Genomic DNA, 19660 nt, shown 5'->3' with positions numbered 1-19660 from the left:
TTCAGTGTATATAGGTCACTTAATTTTTCCTTTTGTTGAAACACTGACGTTCTATATCCATGTTAGTACAGATATTCTATAAAAATATCAACCATATCCCATTGGAACCAACGCATATCCTGATAACCCTAGATGTACAATCAATGTATACAAGTATTAAACATGAAGATGGGCTGATGGCAGTAGAGCACTCCTTAAGATCAGACCTCTACCATCATTGGAACACATTAAACTTATCATAGAGATAATTAGAGTTTGTCTAGAAGTATTTGACAATACTCTGAATAAATAGATACAAGGGACAATCATGGGCAACTGCTGTGCCCCAGGTAAGCCGCATTGGTGATGGGCTGGTGAGATGAACAGGTGTTCAAGGACCCCAGTAAGGAGCAACATCTGAATAAGTTTGAAATGAAAATGAAATGAAATGAAATACTTTATTGTATGATTACCTAAAATCATTTACAAAGAACGAAGCATATTACGACCATGATAAAACAAACAAAAACAAAACATTTAAAATGCAATGAGATTAAAAGAAGTCTATTAAATTAGGGTGGCAATGTTCATGACCATAGGAATTAGTGAAGCATCACTATTGATACTGTGGATGCTTGTCCATGTGCAAATTATAGTTAAGCTGTTATTTTTCTAGACTTTGCGTTTGACATAAGATCGGTCCAGCAGAGACAAAGAACTTCCCGTCACGTGCCAGCTCCATTGGCACTGTTGTGGTATAAATGTGCGTTAAGGCCTCCTTACATGCTCTTACTTTATTTATTGCCCTTAAGTATTTACGCCTCGGACTTATCAACGCAGGGCAACAACAGATGATATGCTCTGCCGATTCTTTGTGGTATTGACACAGTCGACATCCTCTATTTCCACTTAGTGTGGATGACCAGTGAGTCCTATAGTCCTTTATTGGTAGGGTTAGCAGCCTGGTCTTCAAGACATTTTGAAGAGCATATCTCCCCAATCCGGCATTCAGGTATGGTTGGCATTGAGTGGCTTCATGTGATTTTACGAGGCCCTCAGCGCCACAAATTGTTCTGATCGTATCTATATCCCAGAGCCTTGAGATGGTCTTTCCCTGTTTTTTTTTAACAGGTTTTTTAGGATAACTGTTGGCAGATTTAATATTTGATCAGTTGTCAGGCATAGTGTTTTATTAACTACAACAAGGTACCTAGCCCAACGGCTGGTTTGATCTATAAAGAGAGTTTGAAGTGCTTCCCTTAGTGTACCCGGGCTAGCCTTGTACACACAATGGTATAATTTCACTATGTCTTTTTTACATTCTATGTTCATTGATGTTAAGTTGAACTCAAGTCTGATCAGTGTGCGCCTTGTTGAGAATGATAACCTGAATATTTTCCTGAAAGTCATAATATGTAGATGCTCCAGTTTATCGGAAAATAAGCCCAGGAAAGCCAGGTGGCCATAGCTGATTGTTGAAAAGAGCTTGGCTTGTGTTACTCTTCGAATGCCCTTAGTTGAATGACTCACAAGGTTCTGGTGGATTTTACATAGGGCGTGTGTGACCTTAGCGGATTTTGTCTCCAATGATTTGGCCTGAGATGCTGTTCTGACGGTGTCTGAGAACTGTACACCCAAGTAGGTGTATTTATTTGCAGTAGCAATTCTGAGTGGTCCGATGTTCCAACTCAACAGAGATTTTTTTGGTTTATGTCCAAAGACCAATACCTTGGTTTTATTTGCATTAGTTTGGAGCTTGTTTTCTAAGTTATATAAATGGAGAGTCTCCAATGCCCTTTTCATGCCTACTCTGGTTTGGTCCAAGATGACAAGATCGTCCGCATATTGCATGATGGGTATTCTAAGGTGGCCCAGTTTAGGTGGAAAAATATTGGTTTTAGAAAGTGCCGCTCCCAGGTCTGTGGTGTATAGGTTAAACAGTGTTGGCGCAATCACAAAGCCCTGTTTTAGCCCTTTATTTGTATAGATTTTGGCAGTTGCGTGTGACTCTGTGAGCTTCGTGCGGACCCATGTGCCAGTATGGAGGGACATGATGGCTGCCAGAAGTTTCCCTGGGATCCCCCACTTTGCGAGCTTTTCCCACAGTATATTGCGGTCAATGCCATCGAAGGCAGCGCTGTAGTCAACAAAACTGGAGTACAGAGGTGGGTTTATCCCCTCTGTAGCCTTAGTTACCAGGTATGATAATGCCAGGGCGTTATCCATTGTTGACGAGTTCGCCCGAAATCCAGCCTGGTAGTATGGTATTATTTGGTTGTCAGTTATCCATTCCTCTAACGCTTTTAGTAGGACTTTCGCATATGCCTTCCCGTCCTCTTCAAGTAGGGCGATTAGTCTGTAATTCTCAGGCTGTAAGATGCCGCCTTTCTTATAGATTGGTTGCAGAATAGACCACTTCCATGAGTCTGGTACTCCTGAGGTATTGAAGCAATGGTTGAATAGACAGTACATATGAGGTGCCCAAAAGGCACGATCTTCATTAAAAACACTGCCTGGTAAGCCGTTTGGTCCGGGGGCCCCATCCTTCCTTATGCCTTTCAATGTGAGCAGGGTTTCTTTTTCGCTGAGAGCGAGGGTCTTATTCTCGTTACCCTCTAGACAATGGTTTGCAGCTGCCACTGTTTTTCGACTAGATTTTTCCTGGTCGACATACAACTTAGTAGCATAGGCTGCCCATTCCTTGGCAGGTATTGCATTGTGTATATTGCTTCTACCATTAAGATTGTTAACGTAATTCCAGAATCCCCTGCTCTTGCTGGGGGCAAGCAATGCATAAATACATTTCCATTTGTCTTCAATAATTCTCTGTTTCAGTTGTCAGACTGTTTTTATGCGCTCTTCTTGCTGTTTTCAGACGTAATTCGAACTTTGGACATTTTTTCCTCCGATACTGTTGCTCAGCCAAGCGACACTGCTTTTTGCTCTCTTTGAAATCTTTAAGGTTGGAGAGAATGACAAGCCCACTACTACGATGGTTTCCTTTGCGTGGCAATTGTTTTCCTGTAGTCATAGCGTTGGATATTGACAAAACGATTTCCGGCCAATTCGTATGCGGATTAATTATGCATGTTGCCTTTTTCCAGGCATTATATTTCTCTTGGCTAATAGGACCCCATTTTATACGTCTTATTTGTGCGGTATCCGTGTTCGTATTGATCATTTTACCCGCCGTTAGATGTTCAAAATGCATTAGTGTGTTTATATTGACCAGAATTGATAGTGGATTGTGGTCGCTTGCAGTGGTGTTAGTCACCTTATATTGATTGAAAGATTTGAGCTTGAGTCTATCCAGAAAGAATCTTCCAAAAAGCAGTGGATAGAATTCCCACAGTAGACAGAGAAAGTCTACTATATGAGAGTGGCAGTGAAGTTAGGGTCATCACGACATACAACAATGAGTCTGGAAAGGTGGCAACTATACTAACTAGGAACTGGTCGATTCTAAGAAATTAACAGACTATTGAGATTCACGCAGGGGACAAATTCAGCACTCCATATCAGAGAAGCAAAAAACACCAAAGAAATGTTAGTTAGAAGCCATCTGCAAACTGAGATACAACAGACCTGATTGAGAGTGTAACTAAAGGGTTCTCCCATGAATCCGGTGTACAGCCTGTAAACATAGTCCCAGTAGGATCAAATACCATGCCGGCTTCTGTGACAAATACTTTGAAATCAGAAAACACATAACTTGCAAAACAGACCTTGTTGCGTATTGCATTGAGAATCCTTGCCCTAAGAGGTACATTTGGAAGTACTTTTTTCCAAGTTAAATTTTTTTATCTTGAAACATACAAGGGGCATTGCCAACAATGACCCTCAAATACCCAGTTACATGACATTTCCAAGACAAAATCACATGGCAGACTGAACACTAATGAATTTCTTTGGTTTACACAAAGTATAGAAACATAAATGGGAGGGTGACCAATGTCTTAAACTACAGAGATTACAATTAGATTACAGTATCAGTCTGGAGACAGGTGAACCAGGAGGACTGATTAGTAGTGAAGAACTAGCAGTACATCTAGATGTGTAACACATAACCACAGATTTGACACTCCACCTGATAAGTTGACCAGTCATTGTGTCCACTTCAAGGTTTTTTTTAATGTTGTTTCTCAACATTTACACTTTTTTTTTTTTTATTTATCACCTTTACTATAATTCATAATTGCATTTTTCACATATAAATATTGTCTCCACCTTATGAGATATATAGATTCATCTAAGTAGAATCATATTTGCCAACATTGGAGGCTTATATTTCCTTTTTTGCAGGAATTAATAACTGTACTCACAAGGGCTTTAATCAGTGAAGTTTTTGATGGACATTGGGGTTACTGTGTTACCTTAAAAAAATGTTAATGCATTTAAGATCATTAGGATCACTAGTGTGAATTTGATTGAATGAATTTAAGATCTCATAGCATTGTTTTGAGTGTAACACAGCGACAAAGTAAATGAGGTACTAATTAATTGACTATTATATCACATTCACGTTGTGTTTAAGTTGTCATTAACCCATTTCCAATTTACTATGTTATTGCTGTGGCTCACGAATTTTCCCATGATTTTCATTTTTTTGACTTGTCTAATCTACAAATAGGAAAAATAGGTGAAAAATTAGAAAATAATGAATTAAGTGGTATATGTATAGTATTTTTCCTTGTCTTTTTAACTCTATGAGCATATTTTTATGAGAGAGGTGAGTGGATGTGATATTCAGCAGGTTTCTGTTTCCTGCACGCAGTGCTTGTCAAGCTTGGGATGGTGACCAGAACAAACAAGGTACATGCAATGATAAATATATTGCTCGATAGCTGCAATGTTTATGTATACCAGTATCAAACAAACATCAACCTCACATATGTATATATATCATAATGCTGTCTGCATATATTACTGTGAATATGGATGTACCCAAAGATCACTCTGTGATGAATGAGAACGGACTCAAATTTGCACCACTGAATTCCTACACTTTGCAGTTTCAGCATTTCCTCTCTCCTTGGAGCCTTTATTAACGAGCAATGAAAGAGAGCTGGTAAGATCGGGGCACGTTGGCGAATCCAGTTGCTTTTGGGCTGACATCAATTTCCTTTGGTGCCACAGGAGAATTTAGTCTGAAGTTCTGAAGAATGCTGGTGAGGAAAAGAAACAGCTCCATCCGTGCCAATCCCTCTCCTAAGCAAATCCGTTTCCCTGAAAAAACAATATTTTGCAAAGTTTTTCACAAAAGAAAGCATTTTTAAGTCACATATTGCCAATGGACACGTCTATTCTCCTTAAAATGTATACCCCAAACCGCAATTTAAAAATAAACTTTGAGTGGAGCTACTTTGCCCTTGAATGCTGCTTTAATTTATGATTCCTCTGCAAATGACCAAAGAAAAACATTGCAAGCTTAGGTTTCCATGCCATCCTATTAATGAGAACACCTGCTTTCTAATCTATAGAACCATACCACTCAGCAGGAAACTGCTGTATTCACCACATGCTGATGTGTTTGCTGAGGAATGCACCACGTTCCCCTTTGCTATAGTCAGTGTGGAAATGTCCTACAATATGAACATTCTGATTTCACTGGAGATTAAGGTTTGAAATCCATGAACGTTTGACAATCAAGAGCTGCGCCTTGTCAGCAATTTATTGCAGTCTTTGATCTAGTCATTGAATTGAGCTGGTCTTCAAATAGTTTTCAGGGGCAGTTGGGCACCAATAACCCCTGATCACATGATTCATTGTAGTTTACCCTAAGGAGAGAGACGGAAGAGCCAGATCAGGAGCAAAGGAAGGTAAGTAAAGCAAGTATAGGAAAAGCTAACTTCCCCCCTTTCTGACCTTATAGGCTTTGCCATGCATTTTTAGAGATGCTGCACAGCATCCCCGATGGTGAGCAGCATGGCTAAAGAGTTTGTCATGACTTATCTGCATTCTTTGCCCCATTACATTGAGTGGTGATGCTGTTGTGTGGACACTGGTTGCTGCTAAGTATCTTCAGGTTAAATGTCTCACTTGAAGTCATTCCTGACTTTTTCACAGATGTCACATTGTATTCTGGGATTTGAAATGTTGCTGTTAAATTTGTAACTATGCACTGAAAAAAACAGCAGTAAAGTGTATTTAGGTAAAAATATAGGGTTATCTCAGGTATCATATGTAACAACGGGACACCGTGCATTTAAGAATTGTGTTGGTATGTGTAAAGTCTTGTGTCATGTTTCACCCCTGGACTATATAAATGCTGACGGCTCCTTTTTCACAGGTACCTGTCACTACACTGTGCTTTGAATATATAAAGCCTGGAGTGTTTGGCAGTTGACCTGCTATCAACACTTACATACCAGAAAAGGGGGCATATGCATTAGAGGGTTTTATCCATTCAGCGTCTGTCATCAAATGTCATAATACATATGGGACAGGAGTCCTATGATTAAGCCATTTCACTGATCATTGAAAGGATTAAACACTTCCAAAAGATCAAAATATTCCCGGATTCTCTACAATGTATAAAATAATTAGACCAGACCTAAAACATGCTTCTAAACCCTGTGCCTTTAATCCACTCACAAAAAGATGAAGGAAACATATGAAAGTAGAAACAATATTCTAGTGACATCCCTAAACATCAAAGCTGAAGCAGAACAAACTTAGAACAGTCTTTCTTGCTGCTAACTTGTATTACAACGTTTTATTGTGTTGGCCCCTTCTGGAAAAAAAACCCAAAATGATTCATTCTCTCTCACTTTCCTTTCTTTGAATGGCATTTTAGTTTGTGGCTGTGTAGATGTTTATCATTTATATTTACACTGCTTAGGGCTGTTTCCCTTTCAGTGGGGTTTTATCAGGTATTATATATTTAAACCTAAAACAGGGTAGCCAATATATGTGTTTGGTGTGAATTCATATTCATGTGTATTTGTGTGTCAGTGTGCAGGCCATAGATTATTGACAATTTGTAGACATTTTATGGGCACAAATGGTATAGCGGTATGCAGCAATAGCGAAATACTGGTCAAGCATACTGGTGGAAATAGTTCGTACGCTTGAGGCCCTCATGGCATGGCAGTGCCGACCCTCTGGTTGAATTGTTATTCTGGCACTTTCATGGGACGTTAGGCATATTGGAACTTCCATGGCATAATGCCATGGTGCTTACCTTTGGTTTTGCTGACCCTAGCATAATGGTGATAAGACTTGTCGTTTGGGACTTTCATGACTTCCATGAAATGATTTTGCCTACTACCCACCTGAGAAAGTCCTGGCCATGGAATATTGATGGCAATTCTTGGTATCTAGTGAGCAACAATTGCATATTGGTGCCCACCCTCTCATATTCTGGATCGGGCATATAAGAAAATATTGCCAAACTGGGAGAATGATGGTGCCCTTTAGTCCCAAAATGCCACTCCTATCTAGTTGATAAATTTTGGCAGATGGTGAGCATGCTGAGAAGCAAGGGTGACAAGATGGTTCCTACTCTTGGTATTTCAGACTCATGTTCAATGTGCTAGTTATTGGCATAAGATGGGCATCCATGCATACTCTGCATGCTTAGTATAATTTTACTTCTGGCATAATGGTTGTATATCCTTGCAATGATGCAGACATGTTTTGCTATTTTGAGTGCACACATGACATAAGATGCAGATACATGGCCATGCAATGCAGAACATATTTTGTGTGGCAAATGTACGTATGAGAACTATATAAGAATAATTCATGTTTAGCCACCAAGCATGTAGTTACTAAAACTGAAAAGCCTTAATTTCACATGCAAATTATAGATTTTTGTTTCGGGGGAATTCCGCCTATTTTTCTAAAAATAAAATGTCTATATTTGGTAGAAAAATGTGTGCATCTTCGTAGACTAACAAATTGATGTTATAGACTAAACTATTGCATTTTCCCCACCTTCTCTCAGCGGGTTGTCTCAGAAAGAATCTAACTACTGTTCACAGGCCTGGGTTGTCGTGTCTATATCAGAGAACCCCCACTTAGGCTGAGGTAGCTGGCCAACCCATGCAAACTGTGGGAATACATTTGATACTGGTATGTAGGCTCTTCTTCAAATTAGGTCTAGTTAGCCTGGCTTCCACCCTGGAACATCTCTAGCGAACACCTAATCTGTATTTATGTCTTAGGGGCATGACTTTCTGTGACCCCATCTGTCCTTCCTCCCTGCACCTCCGCTTCATAGCTCCATAGTTTCCTGCCCAGCTCAGGAATCTCCTAACCTTGTAACCTGTGGAATCATGCAAGATTTAAAGCACTTGAAATGAAATGTTGTGTTCAGTTCTGAGTTAAAGTAGCAACAGTGCCCATTTCTGTTTTTTCGGATAACAAAGATGAATCAGTGCAACTTTGCACTGGTGTGTGAGCAATGATGCTGCTGTTTTTTTTCTGTAAGTTGTGCATGGTCTGTCACTTAAAAACTTGACATTTGCATTCGCTGGTAACTGCAAAAACCTCATTTTGAACCAATCAGTTGATCCAAATGTCAGTGCAACCTATATAATCTACCCACTTCTTTTGAGGGAAGCTTGGAATGAGAAGACAAAGGTGGTAGTTAATTACCTTGGCTATAATTTGACCAAATAAGTGGCTGTAGGGTATGTGGACAAATACCCACAAGAAACTGGACTGATCCCTCAATCTTGAGGAACAATTATCCTGATTGTCTGCTGACAGATTGTCGGGGTAATATTGCACAGGAATGTGGCTTCCGATTTGTAGTTACAATTGCATGCATACAACACAGTCACTACCAGTGTCAGAATAAATACCTGCAGAAAACGGCATGAATGCGTCTCTTTTTTTGAAGCAACCCTTCTCATCCAGGAAGTGCTGAGGATTGAACACAGTAGGATCACTGAACTGTGATGGGTCCTGTAAAACGGACCAGAGCACAGGAAACACGTCTGTACCCTAAAAAACAGAATAGAGAGAGAGCGGTATTGTAATCACAATGCAGACAAATGGGATATTGTGTAGTGCCGTCTATTCACTAGAAACTCAAGTGATGCAAAAATCCGCATAATCCTTGTGAGCCTGATTCACAAGGCCATATGTGAGTGTAAGTCAATTTAAAATAGAAAGTAGCTTGATTTACGAGTGCAATCTATTCACAAAAGATTAACTTGCAGTTAGTTGTAAATCGATTTTGGCAGGGATATTTGAAGAGTATTTTCAGAAGATGGTGTAATATTACTACTAGATAAATTCTGCTCCAAAGGCAAAGAGTTGGTTTTCAATGGTGGTGAATTCCCTACAAAGTTTGAAAACAAAAGCAATAGTTTGTAACAAATGGTTTTGTGAACCATAACAACCCTGGAAACAGTTGCGGGTTTCTTCCTGGAAGTGAACTCCACTAAAACTATTCAGGTGAAGAGGAATAGGGTTTGCAAAGGAAAAATTATTTTCCCTGTAGAGAAATGAAATAGGTCACTTGGTAAAGCTGTACAATTACGCGCAGCGTGCACCGAGACAGTGAAATCCCTGCCATATTAAACTTACAAATCCCTGGAGAAAAAACAGTAATGTAATGACATTCCCTTGAAAATTGTATACTAGATTCAATTACGCATGTAGAAAATCCTCTGCGTACATGTAATTAGGAATTCTCAAAGCTTTTCTTGGATTCCTATTGGAAACCTGTCATTGCACTGCTACAAGTTTCGTGTCTTTAGAAATAGAAGAAATGAAGGGTGGAATGCTTGAATTAATTGCCGCCGCTGGTAACTAGTGGGACCACTTTTTAATCAATTGTTTCTTTGCCCATTTTATCAATGTAGACAGGGGTTAGCCGTATGCAAATTAAGCTTGATCTTGCTCTAATAGGATCAATATACCATTGCTTGTGGGACATTGTGCTTTAGGTACGCACACATAATGACTGCCTTAATTCATTAGTGGTTCACCGGAAAAACAATCTTGACAAAAAGTCCACTAAAACACTAGACAGGCCATTTGTTAGCATTTCCAAGACAAATATTCATCTTCGAAACACGGGACCAGATGTACTAAGAACTGCTCTCAAAATACTGGTTGCGATTTGCAACCAGTATTTTTATGAATAGTGTCATATTTTGAGAACCAACCTATGTAAAATTAGGTATGTCCACAGAATTTCGAGTCCTGGTGGATCGCAATCCGAACCTACCACACGTAAGTTAATGAGGTAAGTTGTAAATTGTGACCCATTACGATTTGTAGCCATTACAGGATTGGCGGCAAACTGGGGTCAGCAGATCACCATGTTTGTGATTGCTTTTAAAAAAAGGAATACTTTTTTTAAATGCAGCCCATTTTCCGATTGGAAAATGGGATGTGTTTATTTACAAAAATAAAAGTTTAATGAACATTTTTTAAGAGTGCACGGACTACCTTTAAAAAATGCTAAGTTAACATTTAGAAAGGGAAGTGATCCCTTGGGAGCCACTTTCCGGTCACAAATGGTTACCGCTACCTTTGTGTGGTTGGTGATATATTAATGTTTTGCTACTGAATGTTGGTCTCAAAACTTTAATGCATCCAAGTCTGACTTGGCATTTGGAAAGGAGGCCCTAAACTAAACCCCTTACAAATACCTATTTGGTATGAACTGTTCTGCAATTCAGTAACATGTTATCAAGTTGCAATTTTATTTGTTACATACTAAAAGGGCTTTTTGCGGTCACAAACAGTTCTTTGTGACTGCAAAAAACCTTAGTACATCTGCCCAAGATGAAGATGCCCTGTCCATTGAAAGCATGAGATTCTTGACTGGTGAATGTACATTTTCTATCTTAAAAGAAAGGAATTCTTACAGGGATCTCAGAGATAAAGAATGAGTTCTATTTAGGGCACCATTGCCTATTAGGTAGGGTTCAACTGCTCTTCTCCAAGCCAGGAGTCTACATTGAAACGATAATGGGTCCCTGTGTGCTATTCACATGTGTAGTTCTGCCATGGGTGAGAGTTTCACTCTGAGACAAGATAAGGGCTATTGTTATCAAAGCATTAGCAAAACTTCCTAAATCTGCCTCTTTAGTCTCAATCTCCATTAGTCGTTCCAAACATTTGGAGCCATCAAACTCTGACTTCGTATCTTTTCTAGACTACAACCAATGAAGTAGTAACCAATAAGGCAAAGATGTGGATTCAGTAGGAAAATCTAACTTATGTGAAAAAAGTATTTACATGCTTCTATTGTAGAAGGCACGTTAGCAAACAGAAATGAGCAAACAACGCACATAGCACCCTTTTCACTATGAATTGGTCCTAAAACTTTTATAGTTTCCACCTTGATCCAATAAATTGGTAACTACTTAGACCTATGAGAAAAAAAAGTAAGAAGAGAAGGGCGGTGTGTTAACTAGTTAAAGCCCTGAGACTGAATGTGATAGGGGGTGTTTGTTCAATGCATGAGACCCTTGATTGGAGATGAACTTGCCTCCTTTAAAATTGTGGATATCAATTCTAAGCTGAAGGATTGTGACAAGGAGAGAGTAGGGAGGGGTACTGGATGTTATGGAAAGTCATGTTAAGGTGGACGTACTTGTCAGCCATTAATGCGGTCTTTAATGTGACTCAAAGTGTTGGACATTAAAGGTATTACATTCACTATTTCTACCCCAATCTACACTGCATTGGGGAAAGTGTTGGGTATTAAAGTGGTTACATCTACTATTCCCACTCTAATATAAGGTACCTAGGAGAAGGCATTGGGCATTAAAGAGGTTAGTTTTACTATCCCCACTCCAATCTAAGCTATATTGAGGAAAGTGTTGGACTTCAAGGGGGTAGATTGACTATTCCCACACCAAAGTATTGGACATTGAGGGGGTTAGTTTATTCTTCCCTCTCCAATCCAAGCTACATTGGAGAAGGTGCTAGACTTTGAAGAGAATAGATTTACTATTCCCAAACTAAGACATATTTGAGAAAGTGTTGGAATTCACGAATGTGAATTTACTATTCCCCCTGAAATTCAATATTGATTGGGAAAAGTATAGGACATTAATTGGAGTACAGTTTCTGTTCCTAATACAATCCAAGCTATATTGCGGACAATAATACACATTGAATGGGGTAAGTTTACTATTCCCACTCCAATCTAAGCAACATTGGTTAAGGTGTTGGATGATGTGGTGGATAGGTTTACTATTCGCACTGTGATACAACCACAATCTAAAAACACTAATATTGAACTGATATTAAAAAAATTGAACATGTATTTTTCTAATTTTTTTAATAGAAAGTACGACTGAAAAAAAATGGAAATTGTTAAATCATTTAATACATTAATTATATGAGTTAGTTTGCATTATATAATACTATTTAAATATTGGCAAATTTTCCAAAATATTAGTAATACCAATTTCACTCATAAACAATAAACATCATTTAAAACATTTAAATACATTATATTTACAAATATAATTATATAAAAATTAAGAAAATGTACAAAGATACAATATAACGCATTGTCCAACCTGTTCTCCTATAAACCCTACATCCCATCATAAAATAAAACAAACAAAAACAAAGAACTCTCATTGACACATTAAAAATACATAAAAACCTAAGTAATATATACAAATATAAAAATTAATACCCTTTAAAAATTGTATAATAAAACTAAACAAATCTATATAAAAAACTATTAAAAAGAACTGCCCAGCCATTTCCCTACAAAAACAGCATCCTGCTCCTAAAATATTGAACCATTTTAAAAAAACATTTATAACACTACAACAATATAGAAAAAAGTGATATATTATATACATATATATATATATTTATATTATATAGAACATTTTTAAATTCAACATCCAAATTATGTTCTTACATTAGATATTTCTAATGCCGATACTTTAGTTATCATGATATAAAGGCAAACATTCCATGGTAAGGCGATATTTCAAATTGAATTTTTTGATGAAACATTCTTAAACATACCGTATCATTGTGTCTACAAGAAGAAAAAAAATAAGGAAGAACTGTCTTTAAAGGCCTGTCATATCTTAGTTAAATCATCCTATAATTATTAAGTATTAAGTTTCAAATACATTGCATAGCATAACACCTTTTCCAAAAACCTGTATTCAAAGAGTAGGGTCACTTGTTGGGTTCATTACCTTGGCGTGTTGACAATGGTTTTTGTTGGTAGCTACAATCCTAATCAGGTCTTGTGCTTAAATGTAATAGGTATGGGTGTTTGATCCATCAGACACTTGAACTCAAGTTGTTAGCAATCACACATTGCAGCGCTGCTTGAAATTCTGCTGTACAGGTTTGTTTGAATGATAAATTGTGCAACGCCATATTTACTGAATGGAAGCTTTCCAATGATGTCCTTAAAAATGGCAATTTTTAGCGACGCTAATATCAGGCTATAGTATAAGGGTGAGTTTAGCACTAAATAGTCTCTCACATGGTGACAACCGGCAAAGTGTGAACAGCATAAATAGTGTAATTTTCTGGAAATTACATACTATGCACGTGGATTCATTTGCCTTTTAGGATTTAAAGCAAATCCAGGTCACACGTCATAAGATGTCTAGCTTTTCTTCGAACCATAGCATTTTTGTGCTGTTGCCATTCACCGGCATGACCGCTATGTAGGCATTGAGAGAGGGTTAGCGTTTCTTGACTCAAAATATATTTAGCACTGTGGTTCAAATTTAAGTGTTTACACATTTTAGAGTTCTAAAGTTGATCAGCACTCATATTTGTTCTGTTTTGTATTGTGCAGTGTTGCTTAGGCTTGTCCTCATCTCATTAAAAAATAATAAATCTAGGCATTAATGTTGACATTAGCACCCTCTGCTCCTGATGCACACTTCTGGGAGTCTAAACCTTTCCAGAGTTTGTGAGTGCAAATGGCTGGTGTGAAAACTCCAAGGTGCTGGAATCTGGCAATACAGAGTACATAAACTTTTGTGATGTAGCAATATTACACCCGATCTTATTGCAACTATAAAAAAGGATATTGAAAAACTGTTTGGATTAAGCAGTAAAAAAGATTGCACCTTTGGAATGAGATGTCCTCTGAACTGAGTATCCTTTGTCACTGAGTGTGGAACATTCATTGGGATAACGTTTGCAATTCGTTGTATTTCATGTATGATGGCCTCTGTGAATGGCATCTTGCTTCGGTCCTCTGCATTAGGAAAACGATCCCGGCCAATTGTGCAGTCAATTTCCTTATGCAGCTTTTCTACCAAATAAGTCCAAAAAACATTGTCAAGCACTTAAATAAATTCAGCACTGGATACTGCAAGCTTAATCGGCATTTTGGCACTAAAGAAGAGAATAGGTGTTAAGCAGGCATTTTTCCCAATTCACTTTGACAACATAGTTCACTTTAGCTGAAGAAAGTCTGTGCATGGGACAGTCAATGTGCCTAAACATATGACAGTGCACCGATCTTGAAGAGTGCCAGTCTTTCTTTGATGTGTTACCTTTGCTTCACAGCCTCTATCTACATCAGGAATCATTGCATAGCAGGATTAAGATAGGAAGATATCACAGCACAGCTAAGTTTTCAGTCTTTTACTTCGCAGGTAAAACACTTTTAAATGCTGTAACCTTATTTATATATATATATATATATATATATACCACTCTCTCTTCCTCCATGCAGACCGGGACACTTTGCCGGCGGTGCGACTCGGGTTGGAGGTTCCCGATAGTATTCCAGTTCCACGTACACAAAGTACCACGCACTCCGCACAGGCAATGACGACTAGCACTCCATCTGTGTGGTCATATGCCGGGTTTATTCGTAAAAACCATAAGCCATAGAAAAACCCTACGCGTTTCGGCGGACAACCGCCTTGCTCACGGGTAAAGCATTGTTAAGTGACCATTGGTTATATTTAGTGCACGTGATTACAAATCTAAACAAACAACACAGAAAAAGGACTAACATGAATGTTAGGGTCGGCCATCTTTAAATGGGTTTTGTTTGCTTCAATACAACGAAAATGCTGTTATCGATTTTAAATCTGGACACAGAACAGATTCAATGTTCGAGTTAGGTCACAGGGTGATATAGTATTCTTAGCACGCATATATAATGGTAAATGTGTGCAATACAATACTTTTGCTGCAGTATAATAGCGAAACAATACATCAGATTAAATTAAATTAAACCTGAATACATAATACATTTGTTGCTAAATCAAATTGGCCAAAATTTGTCATCACATCAGCGGGCCAAAGAAAATTAAATTAACCCTAATGGTTCAGGTACCCACATTATGTGTGTGATATACTGAATCCCTCGTGTTCACCTAATATATATATATATATATATATATATATATATATATATATATATATATATATATATATATATATATATGAATGAGCAATTGCGCAAACGTGATGCCTGCAGCTTCCCTCCCATCCTACTTAAGGAATTCTAAAGACAGTAATAAGTGCAGAAACGCCAAACTACTCAAGGCTGCTATACCCATTCACCACACAGGACTACAATAACCACAAGTCCAGGCGTTGCTAAACTCCACCCACTTAGGTAGGACGACGCCAGCTGTCAAATAAAAGATGTTTGAAAAGCGTGAAGTGAACATAGTGTTTATCTGCATACAGTCCATGAGGAAGGGGAGTTTTGCGGCCCCGAAATGCATTGGACCTTGCTTTTAAAAATAAGGGAACCTGTGAGCATCGCAAAGGAGCCGACTAACAGATCGAAGGGTTGAATGAAGAGGTGAGCCCTCCCGAAGCGCTTGCGCAATTGCTCATTCATTTTCTCAGCGGCCAGCCTTGGTCGCGGTGAGGAGCTCCACTCCGATGGCGGAACAACGTATCCTGCCCAAAGAGACTGAGGCGAGATCAAACATACTCGCCTGCCAGCGCAACATCCCAATGACAAAATGTGATGCCTGCAGCTTCCCTCCCATCCTACTTAAGGAATTCTAAAGACAGTAATAAGTGCAGAAACGCCAACCTACTCAAGGCTACTATACCCATTCACCTCACAGGACTACAATAACCACAAGTCCAGGCGTTGCCAAACTCCACCCACTTAGGGAAGACGACACCAGCTGTCAAATAAAAGATGTTTGAAAAGCGTGAAGTGAACATGGTGTTTATCTGCATCCAGTCCGTGAGGAAGGGTCGTTTTGCGGACCCGAAACGCGTCGGACCTTGCTTTTAAACTTAAGGGAACCTGTGAGCATCACAAAGGAGCCGACTAACAGACCGGAGGGTTGGATGAAGCAGTGAGCCCTCCCAAAGCGCTTGTGCAATTGCTCATTCATATATATATATATTACCTACTGGCGGTCGCCAGTAGGTATATATAGTTAGGATTTTTTTCCTATGGGATTTCTAAAAATTCTATGTCGAATAACTTTAGCGTTTGTGGACGGAATTGGCTGAAATTTTCAGGAAAATGGTACAGTTTGTTTCTGAGCAGCCCCTGAAAATTTGGGGGGGGTTTCGTCAAGGGGGGGGTGAGAAAAAAGGGGGGTCCCAAAACGCGTTTTTCCCATTCATTTTTCCATAGGGCGGTTGGAATCACTTTTAGCTCGAACGGCTGAATGGATTTCCACGAAACTTGGCAAAATTGTAGATATTGTTTGCCCGACGTGCCTTTGCTATGTCTTAAAATATGTGCTCCTGTGGATTTTGAGAAATTAACGTTTTAAAAAACAGATATATCTGTGACAGCGTCCCGGTTAGCGCCCCGGTTCGCGTACCGGACGCGTAACGGAACTTCGTGAGGAGAAGCGGATTGGCTCCCCGGTGACTGTGAACATTCTAAACAGTCCGGAGCGGTCGCCATCTTGTGTCTCGGTAGGATCGAGACACAAGATTTGGCAAAAACAAAGGGGGAAATGAGCATAAGGGGGCATAGTACATCCTCCCTGACCCCCTAGGTTTGATGAGGGGCTTTAAAAGGGCCCCGCGGGGCAAAAAAAATAAAATTTTATTATCGTTTTTTTGCGGGGGGAGCGCTCGGTACGCGCACCGGGAAGCGGTCCGGGGAGCGTAATATAGGGAAAATAGAATGAAAGAATGTTCAAATAATGTATGTATATTGATTGTTCTTTTTTTATTTATTTTTTTATTTAAGTACCAACATGTAGGTACCAATGCAGAGTCTAAAAATAAAAATACACCGTTTCCTTTGTAGATATCTTCCATGTTGTTTCAGAAGTTATTGTGGTATATGGAATTCATAGCATAGTATGTGAGGAAAGCAGAAAGAATATGGAGGCAGGAGATGAAAAAGAGATGTTAAATACACATTGGAGATGAAATAGAGGGGGAAAAAGGAAGTAACTATGAGCAAACTATGATACACAAAAAAGTTGCACAGTATATTTAAAGTCTGACTTTACATTAAAATCAATTTGGTACTAGTTTAAAAAATACATATAAAAATGAATAATGTCTCAAACAATTTTTGAATTATTAAACATAAATTTAATTCTCAGATTCGTTTTCAAAATTTAAAAGAACTTCTAATATTTGCTTGTCAGAAATGTCCTCATTTTCAATCAGGAAATCTACTGATTTTACACATTGAAGAAGTTTATAGTCCTGTGATTCATCAAAGAATTCAGAGTCATTGGGTTCAATATCTGTATCTTTGTTGCTTTCCAGAACAACTTCGATGGTATTTTTTTTGCTCTTCTTCCATTTTTGTGCTGTAATTTGAATTTAAAAAAAATATATCAGTAGAGATAGGGCACTGTTGGGTTTAAGTTCAGACAGGTAGTTTGGTTTTTTTAACAGTGATTTTATCTTTGGGCAGTGTATGGTATCAGACTGGAAGTAGAAATATAAAAAAGTGTATGTGATAAAGCCTAAGTAAATTCATAATTATACAAGACAAGCCTAACTCCATCCATAACTATAACAGATAAGTTTATCTTATTCTATAACTATTACAGAGGGATAGTATATAACTATCAGAAAATGTTTTCCTAATTAACTTAAAGTGCACAACATACTTCAGTTTTTAAAATAACATCTTACCTTTCAAAAAGAAGTTTAAGTTCTCAGTTGAAATGCACTTGAAATGTACTTCAGGAAGTAGTAGTCAAAATGGCTGTGTTTCTCTCTCTTTCTTTATATATATTCAGGTACATAACTAATCAAATGTCATGAAATAATAGAAGATAATGAAAGTAGCATTTTAATTGGTTGTCAATTCTAACACTTCATAAGTGTTTTTGTTAGGTAATTTACCTCAGGATATTTAGTCAGGCCTACAGCATAATTTTCTCAATGGAATTCCATCAAATTTGGGTAAATGGTAGGGACTGCTATGTAGTAGGGCCTATTCTATATTTGATGAAAGTGTCTCTAGTGGTTTTTCTGTAAACTACTTTCCCACCTTTTTTTAGCGAGCGCTCACCGGTGCGCGCCCTGGTACGCGAACCGGCAGCGTTACGGGAGTCCTCCATTTTGTGTATCGGTAGAATTGAGACACAAGATGGAGGACAAACAATGTTCGGAATGGGTAGAATGGGGCACGGTAGACACTTTGTGACCCTCTAGGTTTTCTGAGGGGGGCTTAGGACACTGATATATGCAAAAAAAAAATGAAAAATTTCGCGGGGGGGTCGCGCCCGGTACGTGCACCGGTAAGCGAACCGGGGAGCGTACTTTGGTGTGAAAAAAAAAATAAGAAAAAGATAAACGTTTTGAATGATCAGGGGTAGGGAAGCAATGAAAAGAGCTATTGGGTTCTGTGGCTAATTAAGCTACTTACAAGTAGGTTCCAATGCACAGTTTTAAATTCAGGAGGAATATTCTATTCCCCTCATCGGAGAAGTGCACACCATCTCCTCTGTAGATGTCTTGCATGTTGTAACGCAAGTTATTGTTGTATATTAAACCCATTCTAAATTCTCTCATGTAAGCAGAAACAGATTTATTCACATGTTTCCGTGCTTTCTCAAATTGTGGAAAAAATTGGTTGGACCACTTCCATTTCTGTCATTGGCATATATTGGAATATACCAAGGCAGTTTGGGGAAAAGATGTAAAACATATTTTAACTTTACAGAAACATACAGTCACTGGATGTTGTCATCAGTGATGTCATTTGAGTTGTCATCAGTGATGTCATCAGTGATGTCACTGACCATGTCATGAATGATGTAATATGTGACATCATCAGCAGTGGATTGCCGGTGCGCGATATATAGTTAGTGTAACTAACTATATATGCGAATTTCAATGGTTTTGTGTGAGTAAAATAAGGTTTTGTAAATGCTAATCCCTAACTATATATAGTCTATAACCTATGGTTTTTTCAGTGAATATATATATATATATATATATATATATATATATATATATATATATATATATATATATATCCACAAACAATCCTCTCAAACAAGGATGACGACGCCTTGTGTAGCTGGTCCAAAATGACTTTATTTTCTGCCCCATTGAACGCGTTTCAGCTGTCCAGGAGCCTTGCTCACCGATCGGTGATAAATAGATAGATAGATAGATATATAGATAGATAGATAGACAGACAGATAGATAGATAGATAGATAGATAGATAGATAGATAGATAGATAGATAGATAGATAGATAGATAGATAGATAGATAGATAGATAGATAGATAGATAGATAGATAGATAGATAGATAGATAGATAGATAGATAGATAGATAG

General features: G+C 38.3%; 1 protein-coding gene across 3 annotated transcripts in view; it reads right to left on the bottom strand.

Annotated features, from left to right (window-relative positions):
* Positions 1–3866: 3866 nt before the first annotated feature.
* LOC147692367 (cytochrome P450 2G1-like) overlaps positions 3867–19660 on the bottom strand; it is a 518353-nt gene continuing 502559 nt past the window's right edge. For all 3 annotated transcript variants that reach the window (XM_086938591.1, XM_086938592.1, XM_086938590.1), the window contains exons 8-10: positions 14019–14206; positions 8790–8931; positions 3867–5205 (exon numbers count right to left, since the gene is read on the bottom strand). In XM_086938591.1, the coding sequence (XP_086794717.1) occupies positions 5024–5205; positions 8790–8931; positions 14019–14206 (512 nt within the window). In that variant the 3' untranslated portion in view covers positions 3867–5023. The remainder of the gene's footprint in view (positions 5206–8789; positions 8932–14018; positions 14207–19660) is intronic.

Source organism: Lissotriton vulgaris, chromosome 9, assembly GCF_964263255.1.
Source record: "Lissotriton vulgaris chromosome 9, aLisVul1.2, whole genome shotgun sequence".
Classification (NCBI taxonomy): Eukaryota; Metazoa; Chordata; class Amphibia; order Caudata; family Salamandridae; genus Lissotriton; species Lissotriton vulgaris.
The sequence above is the reverse complement of the archived record's forward strand: the minus strand, read 5'-3'. Positions and strand labels throughout refer to the sequence as shown.